This window comes from Rhodnius prolixus, unplaced genomic scaffold (assembly GCF_049639745.1).
Source record: "Rhodnius prolixus isolate KJV_2025 unplaced genomic scaffold, Rpr scaffold_6, whole genome shotgun sequence".
Classification (NCBI taxonomy): Eukaryota; Metazoa; Arthropoda; class Insecta; order Hemiptera; family Reduviidae; genus Rhodnius; species Rhodnius prolixus.
The window spans coordinates 5,806,476-5,821,402 of NW_027411634.1; the positions used below are offsets into that span (position 1 = coordinate 5,806,476).

Consider the following 14,927-nt stretch of genomic DNA (forward strand, 5'->3'; position numbering starts at 1 on the left):
TTTAAAGTTTATTACTTGAGATTATTGCAATGAACTACTAAATTGTAGACTTCTAAATAAGGCTGAGAGTTCTTCTAACCTGGCAATAGATTAGACGATCTTATATTTATGTCAATTAGATCTTTTATTTATATTCAATAAATTAATATATTTAGTATGAAAGAATGAAATTTATATTGAGAGAAATTAAGATAATATATAAAAGTGTTTTGAGATAAAATAGTTAAATTACAAAATGACATTAAAGAATTTTGATTTAACAACAAAGATAAATTTTAATAAAATAAGATTGAAGAAAAAAGTTTATTTTCATTGGGTAAAAACTATAAATACTAAATTAAAATCACAAATTACATTTTAAAGGGTATTGAGCTAGAGGTGAAGGTTTAGGCTTAATCTTTTAGTGAGCAAAATTAAAAATGGTATATTTTGGATATTTGAAAATGTAATGTGCAAGCAACGAAAGGTTATATAAATTTAAATGCATGGACCTATGTTTTGTATTATTTAAATGGGAAATTGTCGATGAAAAAATTCTCCTGAGATGATGACTTTGTTTTGTTTTGTCTTGTGTTCCTGTTTGTTTATTGTTCACCATTGCTTTGTTATCTATATCCTAGTTTTGAGTTCATTAAGGAGTGATTTTAGGGAAAGTAAGTTGTGGCTATCACAGAAGGTTTATTATTTTAAATCAAATTTTGTGGCTATATATTTTATCTTTAAATAGATCTTATTTGTGACCGCTGTATATTTTAGAACAATCAGGACATAGAATTTCAACTTCTTCACTCAATTGGGACTTTTTTTATTTCATGTTACTTAATGATAAATTTCTTCAACTTAACTTAAACAGCAAGTATCACAATCATGGTCGATACTACAACAAATCTAAAATCACTTTTTTTCATCAGCTAACAAAACTACGTACCTGTATTGAGATAACTGCAGAAGCTGGACTGCAGCCAGCCCTGAGTCATCTAGATACGAGGTGTTTAAGATTTTTTGTTAGATAAAAAGAAAAGTTGATTATGGATGTGTTAGTTATAAGACTGATTGTGATGATGTTTGTTGTTAGGAGTTTGAAGAAGGGAAAGTAACTTTGTCTTCAGTAACATGAAATCTAAGTAGTACCATTGAGCTGAGAATGATTGTTGAATAGAAGGTTCTGATTATTGTTCGCAGTATACAGTATAGTAAACGAGTCTCTTGACAATTTCAGTAGAATTTACTCGACTTAATAAAAATAATAATACTCAACAGAGAGCCGAACATTTAACATTTTACCGGCTCAAGATTGCTCACGTTTGTACCTTCACTTTTTGTTAAATCCACCCATTATTTGCTCATTCAAGATTAAGCTATAATCACTTCAAACTAAGCTCGTCTTGATAAAATGAATTATTGAGTTAATATTATATTTTAAGTTTTATGTCAATGAAATAAGCTCAATTTTATTTTATTAAAATTTATTTAATGTTAATTACTGTCATATACTTTTCTGTTTTTTGGTTTTGATAATTAACTAAATTTAAGTTTAATTTTTATCTCAAAATGCTATATTATATTTATTTGCCTATAAGCAAATTCTTCTTGCAATGATGCTAAATTTCATTTTTCTTATTCATTTTTATTGAATATTATTTTACTTTTCACGTACAAGATCACTTTATTGTAATCTCAATGTCAGTCTATAAGTATTGCCATTCTTCGTACAATCTTTTAAAAGCTATTAGAAGTCTGCCCTGTAGTATAGTTTGCAATATAACTACGAGTAAAAAAAAACTATTTTGCTTTAAGTTAATAAAATTGATACAAATATTTTAATTTAAGAGAAACTATTTCAAAATAGTATTTTATAAAATAATCGATCATCCACCCAGTATTTTGATCTTAGAACTGTTTATTGTAGTCCTGAATATGGAAATAAATATTTTGTCTTTTTTTCATCTAAGGACAACGACCATTAAGTACTATATCTAATATATGGAATATTGCACATGGTTTCAAAAGGTGCAAGTTAATGAATCGGAATTAGAATCTTAGTGAAATTAATCTTATTGGTATCTAGAATGAGTATAGAACGGGATAATTTTGAGGATAATAGTGTAGCAACTGTATCCATGGTAATTTTCGATCGGCCCTACTTCTTGGGCTGAAAGTTTGCTCAAAACGTTTTTCTATTCGGGAAATCAATTCAATTTTCTCCAGAAACAGATTTGTATTTACTCGCAAGTTGTTTGTTACACCTGTTGCGAGTGAATATAAATGCGTAAATTTTTTAAGCTCTAAATGGGAAAATTGGCGAGAGATAAAGTTGTGCTTTCAATCATTTAGTTCTAAAGCTTTGTCGCTTTGAAAATGTTTTGAATTGAGATACGTTTTATTCAGCTAGGTTTCTCTTAAAGGTGGGTTGGACATCACTAAATCATGAACAATAATAAGTTAAGAAAAATAAATACTTCACATATGATCTGATTTAACCGTTCTATATGTTCTCATAAGTCTATTAGAATCTTATTTTCTGAGATTGAATTAAAAAATAGTGAAATTGAGATATCTCTGTAAACTTAAAGCTGGGTCTATCGTTCGACGAGATACGGCGCGTATTTTACGATTTGCCGCGCGCGGCGGTACCTTGAAAACAACGACGAGTTGTATTCTCGTCGGCTTTAAAGACGTCAAAGTAATCCGCGTCGGTCGTGGTAAAAAGGGCGGACGATTTGCACGTATCTAGTCGCTTTATTGGTTCCGTTATTCTTTTAGGGTAGCATGCTACCGTTATACGCCGTTCTGCGATCTTCCGTTTCATACTGTATTGATCGTGTTAGTTCGATTTCTTTTAGACCCAGTCTAGTAAGAAGACTTATAAGAAACATTCTATAAAGTTTTTATTTAAGAGAACTAAATACAAGTTTCAGTCTGATAGCAATCATAAATTATGGTTTAAATATGAAATAAAAGATCACGTACAATATTTATGCAAAAATTGACCTAATTCAGTCGTTATTAATTTTTACACATTCGAACAGAAAACTCTCTATCACCCGGACAAACTAGATATATACAGTAATTTCAACTATTTTTGGTTTACGAAAGGTCACATAATTTTAGCAAATGCGTTCTAGTTTGGAATTTAAGTTCATTTAATTTAACCTTCATTATTTTTGAAAAACAAGCCCTGATTGTGCTTAACCTAATCATGCTTGCCTTTCACAAAGAAAGCTTGATTAGTGTATACATTTAAGGCCGAAGATTTGCTTCCTAATAGGCTAAATATTATTGCAAGTAGTTTGGAATAATCTTTTATCACTAAAATTATTTGTCACGTCTGGTAAATTTTTATTTTAAAGTATACGATGATTAGAAGTTAGGTGGGTATAAATATACTGGATTAGATGGGATAGATGTCTGGATTAGGTGGTATAGATGAACTGGATTAGATGGGATAGTTATACAGGATGAGATGGTATTGAGGAATTGGATTAAATGGGATAGGTTTACTGGATTAGATGGCTTAGATAAACTGGATTAGATGGGATAGATGTACTGGACTAGATTGGGATAGATAAATTGGATATGATGGGATAGATGAAGTTGGGATGTTAATGGTTCAGAATATCGTTTGTGTGACGTAGTGCTTAAAAGCTATTTCTTTTCCCTTTTGAATTGATTTCTCTTTGCTTTCTTTTGAGCTTAACTCTAGACGATTCTGAATTCTTTTCAATTCTTTGACACTTTCTATAACAGATTTCTGAGAAACACTTTTATGTTATTTTATCCTTTTTCGGAGGATTCTGATGCTTTGGTAGCAAATCGCTTTTAGACTTTTCACATTTCAAACTAAGAAAAAAACGCTAGCGGTTAAACCTATTTTATTGTTCGACCTGCGCTCTAAATTTGCCATTAAAACAAAATGTATAATTAAGAAGGTGTTATAAAAAAAGAAAATGACATTATTGATTAACGGTTAATGGACTGGTTTATATTTGTTTAATGGGGTACAGTCCTGAAGTCCTGGTTGGTCCTGCGGTTAGGACTGCGAACAGGAGAGCTGTGAAAAACTTTCGTTCTTCATTTGCGATTAGTTTTTCTTTTATCCAGAAATTACGATTGAATATTTGTACTTTCCGGATGTTTTTTTGTTATTCCGGTAACATTGCTAATAAATGCCGCAAGGGGTAGCTGATGCATGCAGCTACCTGGGGAGCAGCGGTTACCCCAGCTGAGAATACCATGCACCTTTACAGCAAAAGTAAATATACAAATGCAGACAAATCACTTGCTTCCTCCAAATGGAGGCTTTTTTTTTTCTCTCTCTGTTTCAGCTCGGGAGTGTTAAAGTTCCGGGAGTGTTTGTATCGGAGATTGTTTTCAACTTTTACTTATTTTAATTTCATTAATTTTTTTTAATATTTTTCTAAATTCCGCAGTGTAATGCGCTATAATGTATTGCGTTAATCTGATGCGGTGCAGAAGAAGAAGAAGCAACATCGATGGATATGTAACTGCTGATCGATTTTCAGTTGTTGTTGTTGGTTGTGTTGTTTGTTATTTTGTTGGTTTATGTTGTTCTATTTCTTTTGTTTCCCCCAAACGCGAATAATCTATTTTCCGCCATTCATGCCAAATTTTTTTCGCGGCTAACCGTATTCCAAAATCACTAGTTTTCACCCCGTAACTTCGCAGGTGATGAATGCCAACATTATTGGCATTCTCTGCTAAGCCTGTTTTATAGGGGGTCAAAACTGGCTGGAATGCGGTTTTATAAAGGCAAGAATGGTATTATTTTGGGGGGCTAAAATCTGAGCTCTACCTCCACGTGGTGCCCCCCGGGCAACTGCTCCTCTCAGCAGGCTAACAGAGCCAGTTCCTAAATATTCCTAATTTTCCAAGGTGTCTGAGCAGCCTTTGGATCTAATAAAAGGTATTATGCCATCTTATTACGTCATTTTATTAATGAGAGCAGATCTCCTCCATCGACAGTAATTCGAGTGCGTATAGCCAGATTGTACGAACTCACCCTTGCTAATTCCCCAAAAAATCCTTAAAGCCATTTTTATCATTCCTTCATTGCACGCAAGATCAAAGATATAATGCGAAAAGCAGCAGATTTTCGTAGATTGTCATTCGAAAAATGTTTTCACGCACAGATCGATGTTAATATCAAACAGTGATAAAATCTAAAAGTCTGAATGAAAACCACTTACCTAATCATTAAGTATATTTAAGACATCTTGTTCTTACTTTTACGGAACTAGAAAACTTAAGATTCAATTATTAATGCTTACATGTTAAATATTGTAAAGGATACTTGACTTAAACTCCGCAGACTTAAACTCATTTTCTGTCTAAACAGTGTAGAAATAGATCTACCAACATTGTATCATTTCGCCCTAACCTTTATGGTGGTTGTTCTTGCTGGAAAACAACCTTTATCATGCCTAGCTAGCTCTCATTTCCGTATATTTCCCTCGTACTTCGCATTGATTGTGTAGAAATAGATCGACCTACATTTGTATCATTTAGTGCTGGCCTGTATCTCTGTTCTTCTTATTAATAGAAACCCTATACCTGGCCTAGCTAGCTCTCATTTCCTTATATTTCCCTCGTACTTCGCATTGATTGTGTAGAAATAGATCGACCTACATTTGTATCATTTAGTGCTGGCCTGTATCTCTGTTCTTCTTATTAAAAGAAACCCTTTATCTGGCCTAGCTAGCTCTCATTTCCGTATATTTCCCTTGTACTTCGCATTGAATTTGTTAAAATAGATCGACCTACATTGTATCATTTCGCCCTAACCTTTATGGTGGTTGTTCTTGCTGGAAAACAACCTTTATCATGCCTATCTAGCTCCCATTTCCTTATATTTCCCTCGTACTTCGCATTGAGCGTGTAGGAATAGATCAACCTAAATTGTAACATCTTCTGCTGGCCTGTATCTCTGTTCTTCTTGTTAAAAGAAACCCTCTATCTGGCCTAGCTAGCTCTCATTTCCTTATATTTCCCTTGTATTTCGCATTTTCCTATTTTGATTGCTTCTATTTTACTATATACTTCCAAAACTGTCCAACCACACATGTACGAACCACTGACGGCTTGGAAATATAATGTAGAAGACGGAAAATTCACTTTTCGCCCTCAAAGTAAAGAGGATTTCTTATTTTAAATGATTTTTCTAATTATATACTTCCAAAACAGGCCCGCCACACATGTACGAACCACCGTCGGCTTGGAAATAGCATGTAGAGGACGGAAAATTCTCTTTTCGTTCTTAAAGTAAAGAAAATTTCTTATTTTGATTGCTTCTTTCTTATTCTATACTTTCAAAACAGGCCAACCACTCAGAACCACTGTTTTTCTACAAGTTTATCTTTATTTACTATTTTAACGCCTTAGAAATAGCTTTGTGCCAAATAATATTTTATATATTTAGCAAAATGTCTAATTGGAATTGATTTCTCAAAATAAATATACTTTTCGAATTATTTGAGAATAATCAGCTCACTTCCAGTTCTTCTATAGACTGTTAATTCCTCAGTAATTAAAGCGAAATACTTTAAAACCTGTTTGCCCTAATTGACATCAGTTCTTTAGAAAGAAATTTTATTATTTTTATTTCTTTTTACTTTAAAATTTGTTTTTTTGTCTGGCAGCAATTCTAAATTTTTTAACATTATTTAACAATAATTTTAAATCAATTAAATTGAAGCTTTGTATTAAACATACTCCAAAAGAATTGGTTTTATTTATTATAAAAAGTGCTGTATTATTCTAGACTTTCTATGACTGGGAGGGGGCATAGAATATAAAATGTTATACGTAAATAAAACTAATGATCTGGTTAAAAATAAACTAATGCAGTTCTCATACTATTTAATTATATTTTTTTTATTTTACTTTGTTTTTTATTTAAGGTATAGAAAATTAGTATACATAGTTGTTGGCTACTCTGCCATATGTTTTGAGTATATTATGGTTAAGAGGTTAGGAGTGAAAGTTTGCACAAGATAGTTTGCACTCTTTTCTACGTAGACCTAAATACTAAGAATGTTGTGAGTAATAAGTTCCTTTATATATTTCGTAATGGGTTTCTTTGCTGTATTTTGAAAGATTCGTGCAAAGATTGAACTGTGGTGGCCTAAAACGTGACAAGATTTATAGAATAAAAAGTGTGTCTTGTGTTTTTCTTTGGTGAGTGTAAAAAAGTAGATTAGTGGATTGAGCCGTGTTTTAATGAATTATAAAAAATATGAGCTCATTAACGACAAATCATTTAGATCAAGAAGTAGATGACCCATGTAAATTTCTGGAAGTAGTTATAGAAACTGATAATGATTTGCCAAATCAAAGAAAAAAAGAAGTTTTTAAAAATGAACTTCCTAACATAAAAAATGATACCAGGTTTAATAGTGAATTGGAGGTAACTATAACCAAATTACCGCAAGCAAAAAGAAATGGAGCTAATCAAATAAAACAAGAATCCTATAGTAACGGTAAAGCAATAAAGCAAGAACTTAGTAATGAATATAAAATTAAGCAAGAATTGAATGCTGAATGTGATGTTGATCCCGGTAAGATCTCAAACATATGTGTATAACAATATTTAATGTATTTACTATAATTGCCATATTTTTATCGTATATCTGCTAATTTTTTCTGATTTATTTTTGGAATAGCGTCAAACTACAAAGAAATTCACATAGTATTTAAGCAACCGAACTGTAACTCTGATTAAGCTAGATTAATACTTTTCAAATCTCAATTTTTTTTATTTTATTTTTTTATATTTATTTTTATTTTCTGTAGAGTATTCAGATGAAGAGAATGATGAAGACCAAGATGACAATGAAATGGATGATGATGAAGATATTGATCCTACTATATGCGATTTAGAAGGTAGATTTTTCTCTGATAACGTTAACAAATATTAGTTGTGTATTTGATTTATTATTCATTATTTCAGTTTGCGATGAATTTACTTCATTTTGTTTTCAGGATTTTTGCATGTTGAAATCAAAACAGATATTAAGGATGAATCTACATCGGGTGAAGGAGATCAAGGTGAGTACATTTATTTTTTGAATTTTATTATTGTGAAGCTAAAAAACTGCTGAAATATTTTCCTCTTATTCTATGAAATAACGGAAGTTATGCAATGTCAATGTGGTAAAAGTAGGTTTATTACCTACTTTCTCTTGTTGAACGAAATAGTTTCGTTTGTGTATTCAGTTGAAATTGTGATGTTACTAGTAGTTCCAAATCATTCTTATTGCTCAACTGAGAAGGGTTTTAATCGTCAAAGTTCCTTTTTTTTGTGAATTCGAAAAAAATCCGAAATTTGTCTCAGAAAGTTCGAAATTGGCAATTTCTTTAGCTGCCCTTAAAAAAAAAGATGTGGAATCTACACAAAATTTTGAAGTCGGTGAACAAGGACTCCTTACCATCAGTTATTTCTTATAATAGGATCTATAATGGAAAGCAAGTGTGCCAGGAAAATGTACTTTTTCGGCTCTATTTCTTTTTTATTTTTTATAAAGTTTTTCCCTGATGTTCTCTGCTTTTTTCTGATGTTTATTATTTATCTGTGATGCTTAAAATTATTTTAAAAAGTTGCTTTTAACATAACAAATTTCATTAAAGTGTATTTCACTAAAGAAAAATAAAAAACTTAAGTTCCAATAAACCGAAATCAACTTATGATCATTTTCGAGGAAACAGTCATTTTATGATTATCTAATACATTCTGACTTATATCCCACAACTGGCCCAAACTTCTAGAGAAGATGCATTTTATTAAATCAAATTTAGTTACACCAATCGAATTATCATTACATTTTCGCAATTGAAGAGGCATTTTGCCAGTTATCATAAAAAAATGGTACTATTTTACAGCCAAAATTAATAAACATAATTTTCAAAATCAAAAATAATTTTAGATGTAAATAAGAAATTAAATATGTGGTATTTTAAATAAAAACCCTTATACAAGTGTCCTACCAGACAGTTTTAATATAGTTGTAGTAGTAGAACACTAGACACGCGGAGATCCTGGGTTTAAATTTAGCTCACTGCCTTTCTTTGGCGCTTACAAGGAACCATATAGACTGATGATGAACACTGTTGGCGGAAACAAGAGAACTATGTCTTAGAAAGCTTTGGATGTCAGTGAAAGAAGCTGACCTTGGTATATTAATATATATATATATATATATATATATATATCTACAGACGTAAATGCAAGGAATTTAAATAAAACTTGGAGCCTTCTCAAAGCAGTATCGGTCTTCGAGCAAAGAACTCTAAAGCCATTTCTTAAAGGAAGATACAGCATAAATCTGGAGAGACGAGAACCTGAGTACAGCATGTCCTTAATCCAATGCACTGCAGGACTTATTTAATTTTCTTTTGCAAATTAGAAAGAAAAACTACCTCTTTGACTTTCATATGTATTTGAAGTGCAACATATTGCTCAACAGAGCTAGTGAATTGCAAAAGTGAATTTTTTTTTTTCCACTTTTGAAAATTATTACATTAGTTAAATTTCAAGTTTTTTTTAATATATTTTGTACATATTTTGTGGGCTAGGAATCATATTCTCATTTATCTATTTATTTTATATTTTTTAAACTTTTTTTATTCTTTATATAGAATAATAAGAGATTATTTTATTAATAATAAATATAATTAATTTTAAGTACTAAAAGTTACCATCTCTTTTTTACCAGCCATTTTACTCGTGAGGTCTTATCTTTTCCTATTCTCTGGGAAAGCATTTGGAAAACGTCGTGGAATATATTGATCTTATTACAATTTTTCTTTTATCTCTATTTCCATTGTGGATATTCGAGAAACCCGGCAGCATCTTGTCCAGAAATCTATACCTAAGTGGCATTTTCTTTTTTAAACTTCATCTTTAATAACAAGCTTCATATTTCAATAAAATAATTCTTAATCAATCTTTGATTCGTTAACATTTTTATTATATTTTTAAATTGACTTCTTCATTTAGAGCTGAAAGAGAAGATAGGAGATTGAATAAAGAAGACAATTATTAATCAATCATTGATATTTATTTTTATTTAAAACATAAAATAGAAAATTCACGATCTTTGAAAATATTTTGGTCATTGGACCAACTCTCTTAAACATTTTTATTAATGATAAACCAAAATTAAACTTAAAGCCAGTAGTGCACTGTTTGCCGATGACCAATTTCTTTTTCTTCTTTCAGAATTGGCACTATAGACAATCACCTATTCATTACTCTTGTTAAAAGTTTTAAATTCTTTAAAAAGTGGAGAATCAAGCTTAACCACACTAAAACGGAGCTGATTCTATTCTCTCGTAGCAGACTCATGATTAGCCATACTGTTGAAAGTAAATAATGTCTCTCTACAATGGCAAAATACTTAGGATTAACATTAGACTCAAAACTAATTTACACAAAGCATGTGATTTGATGTATGCAATAAGGCGCTAGGCGTTATGTGCAGTCTGTTCTTGCTTAATAGAAACTCATCCTCGGATTTCCAATCAGAGATTAATATGCAATCTTTACATTCGACCTTGTCTGGTCTCACACGTGTACTATCAATTACAATAAAATACAGAGAATACAAAATAAATGTCTCAGATTGATTGGTTCATTTCCCAGATGGACGCCCGTAGACTACAGGCACGACGCGGTACTTGATGTTCCTAGCACCTCCACTACTGTTTATTGTCTTTTTTAATACTTTTTGTTATTTTTTTCCTTAATATGTAAATATGTTCCCTTATAATCTGTGCTAATATTTTATCTGATGAGTACACATAGGCGCTAAGCTTTAAACATCCTCAATTTTCTTTATTCTTTCATTTGTGTGCAAGTATGTAAAGTTTTGTAAATAAATAAATTATTAATATTATTTTTTACCTAATATTTTTTAATCAGATAAACGAAGTCTTCAAACACAACTTACGATGTTTACACGAAGCAGCTGGTATTTATAGCAGGCAAACTCTCATAGTTATTGTAGCATATTGTGATTCTTTTAGACTGCTGAAACAGCGTTCTCAGTGGTACCCTAGCAGAGTATACTTCGTCGCCGTAAAGGAAGAAATCAGCCTCCTGGGGACTACTTCTTGGGAAACGAAAATGTCATTTAGTTCTTCACCGCTACATTTCTTCTTCTTCATCTTCATTCTTATAGTACCAGAGTTCCAATACTGCCGCTCCACCATCCGAATAGTAAAAATTGTAGAGTGAAGCTGAGTTTCTTTTACTTTGTTCACTGTCATGAATAGCATATGCAACAGATGTAAACTAACTGTCAAAAAAACGTCCAGTAAGTAGAAAAGATTGCAGTAGGAGAAATGTAACAGTTATTAAACCTTCCTTGGGCATGAGTTTTCTTGAATCAAATATTAATTTTTTCTTATGTTTCCTGAACAGAACCTTCATCTCCCCACCTTGTATTTTATTCAAATTTTTCCCTTTTTCCATGAGAAACCCCTAGGGTAATTACTGAAACCCCTTGATCTTCTTGTTATGGTGGGATATTCTCCTCTTCCTAAGACCAACAAAGGATGAAAGAAACTAAATATATACGAATAAATATTTATTCCACCCTTCGATTTTCTCTGGGCGGAATCTTTTTGCTCACACTCTTAGTTGTTGAACAGTGAATGTATAGCTTTTTCATATTTATTTTATGGGCAGCGCAAAAGCCTGGCGTACCTGTCGATTGAGTACATTCGCAGGTATGATTTTAAATCTTTAATTCAGGCTGCTCAGTACTACTCACTTCCTCCTTCTATCTGAAAAAATTTCAATTTTCTTTTGTTTTCGTACCACTGATATTTCTTTTATATTTCAGCTCCTTTGTTTTCTTCTTCTTTTTGTAGCAACAGTCCAACCTGGTTCCAACTGACGATGCCCATGATTTTGTCTATCGATTCGTAAAACTTCATGGTTTGCCAATAATTCTCCTTTAAACCAGAGAAGTTTTGATTTTATTTTAGATTGGCCATCAACAGAAATACTATATTCATTAATGAACTTGTTATTTATGGTTTATATTTGATTGCAGATCAATCAGAAGATCAGAATGAAGATGATGATGATGATGATGATGATAACGATGAAGATAAGCCATTAATAAAAAGTAAAACTGTTGGCTACAAGATAGAATTGGAAGATGAAACCAAGGAAAAAATTTATTCATGTTCTTTATGTAAGTATAAAACAAAGAGGCGTTGCGATTTGAAAGATCATTTGACCAAACATACGGACGATCGACCGTACTCATGTAAACTCTGCAAATATAAGACTAGATTACGTTCTTATTTGAGAATACATATGAAGAAATTCCACCCAGAAGAGACACCTTATGAATGCGATAAATGTGATTATAAGACAACATTAATAGATGATCTAAATAAGCATATGGTGAAGCATTCTGATGATCCAACAGCTGGCCTATTTAAATGTAAATTATGTCCTTATGCGGCGAGATATCAGTGCGATTTGAAGGTGCATGCTATGGTACATTCAGATGAACGACCATACGCATGTGGTTTATGCGATTATAGATCAAAACGTAAATGCCATCTAAACGTGCACATGACCCGGCATACGGGTGAAAAACGGTTTTCTTGTAGCTATTGTGACTACAAGACCAGACTTAGAGTGGAGCTTAGTTCTCACGTTTCTTCTAAACATCCTGAAATTAAACCATATCCTTGTGTACTGTGCGACTTTAAAGCCGGCCTGGAACGTGATTTGGAAAATCACGTGTCAAAACAGCACGCAGTTCGTTATACAACTAAACAGCACTCAAAGAGAAATGTCTTCCCATGTAGTTTGTGCAGTGTAAAAGCGAAATCAGCTGAGGATCTTGAGAAACACATGAAATCACACGGAGAAAATACAAAACCATTTTCTTGTAACGTTTGCGGTTTTAGTGCTAGCCAGAAGCAGACAATAGACTTGCACACCAGTAAACAACACAAACAATTGAAGGAATTGTTTTGTAAGTTTTGCCCTTTTAAAACTTTCCAGCCAAGATCACTTAGAAGGCACATACTTCGACATACCGAGGTGCATTCCTATGAATGCACTTATTGTGGTGCTAGATTCAAGCATAGTACACATTTAAATAATCACATTACAACGCATACAGACGTGGATAATATTAACATATTTGCTTGCCCTATTTGCGAATTTACTTCTAAAACAGCTTTTGAATTAAGAAATCATTCCTTGATTCACGCTGGAGAACGTCTACCTCATGTTTGCAAGTACTGTGGCGCAAGTTTTAGACAGGCTTCCGATATGAGGCGGCACATTATCACAAAGCACATTATAAACAATGGAGAGCCTAGGTAATGTTAGTAACATGTTTTAATTGTTTTAAAATAAACTATTAATAGAGATAATCTGTTAAACATTAGAAAGATATCTGCATGCTATTTTACATCTAAAATGTGTTTTAATTTATTAATAGTCATAATAACTAAATCGCTAAGATATATATATATATGCAAATTCTTCTTTAATCCCAATTTTGACTCATCATCGCCAAAAATTTATATTAAATAATTAATTATTATTATTTTTAATTTATATTTTTATTAACTAGTACAACGAAAAATAATTTTTGTTAATTATATTTCAAAAATGAGTTTTTTAAAATATTTTATTTTAAATAATTGTTACATTTTATTTATCTATAAATTTAAATGAAAAAAAAAAATTATATATTTTGTTGTTTTCATTTAAAAATAAGTAAGTTTGGTATGGGTACCTGAATATTTTATTGTAAATGTGCACTAGAATTGTTTTATTTATGGATCATATTTATAAAGATACACAAATAAATGCATTTACATTTATGGTGTTCACTTTTATATTTTATAATTGGTGCTTATTATTTGTAATCAGGATTTCTTCCTCTTTGTCTCCATAATAAATGGGCAGGCGGTTCTATCTTTAATCTTTATCCTGCGCCACTTCTTTTTCCATCCTTCGTGCTTTAGATTCCTGCTACCAAGTCAACCATTCCCGCTTTTGGGTTTCCTCTTTATGCAACTTGTATTTTTCCTGTTCTCACATACTCTGGTTAGGAAAGCAATGAGAGACGTGAAGTAGATTCCACTTTAACCGTGTAACTGATCTAATCATCCTTTAGCACTTTTCTTTTCCTTCTACCTTCTAATAATCCACGTATAATCTCCTTATAATCGCTGTCTTATTATAAGTAATTGAGCAACCTGTCTATTATTCTGCAATTTGTATCCTGGAAATTGTTGAAGAAAGATATATGTGGACGATTATTATCTAGCTGAAGCAAACAAGTTTTAGATTCATCACGAATGAATTACGTACATCACTCGTAATTACAGGGCTATTTTTTAGTACATTCTATTTTTGTGGCAGAAAAGGTAAGAAATTCTAAATTGATGAATTACTCCATTGGTCCAGAAATCTCCATAGTGATATAGAGGTATCAATAAACAACTCAAAATTTTTAAAACTCAACTTTCAACATTGTATTTAATATGCTTTCAGGCCTCCATGCTTACAAAACAGTTGAACTCAGTAATGACAGGAAAGGAAGGCATTAGAGCAGCAAGCTAAATGATCAGAGCGCTGTTCGCGTAAGTAATGAGTTTACCAAGTATATAGAAAATCGTTACGAGTCATCGAGAAAAACTAAAACTGAAAAAATAGTAGCATTTCTGATTGGCTGATTTTGCCAATTGCAAAAAAAGATTAAAACGAATTTTGTAGCAGCTTAAACAATGTTAAAGTAGACAAGTAAATGAATTTGTATGCAATTTTGAATGAGTGGTAACGTGGGGTCCTACCCCCAAAACAACAGATTGAAAGCCGGCGACCCTGTAACAAAAAAGGCGAAAGTTTATTTGAAATGTCGGAATGT

At 31.7% G+C, this 14,927-nt stretch overlaps 1 protein-coding gene across 1 annotated transcript; it reads left to right on the plus strand.

Moving 5' to 3' along the window:
• The first annotated feature begins 1,365 nt into the window (after positions 1 to 1,365).
• Positions 1,366 to 13,878, plus strand: LOC141460424 (uncharacterized). Its single transcript, XM_074140412.1, has 4 exons — positions 1,366 to 7,574; positions 7,810 to 7,899; positions 7,999 to 8,064; positions 12,075 to 13,878. Exons 1-4 carry the CDS (start codon positions 7,253 to 7,255, stop codon positions 13,370 to 13,372), a joined length of 1,776 nt encoding a protein of 591 aa, XP_073996513.1. The 5' UTR covers positions 1,366 to 7,252; the 3' UTR covers positions 13,373 to 13,878.
• The last annotated feature ends 1,049 nt before the right edge of the window (positions 13,879 to 14,927 follow it).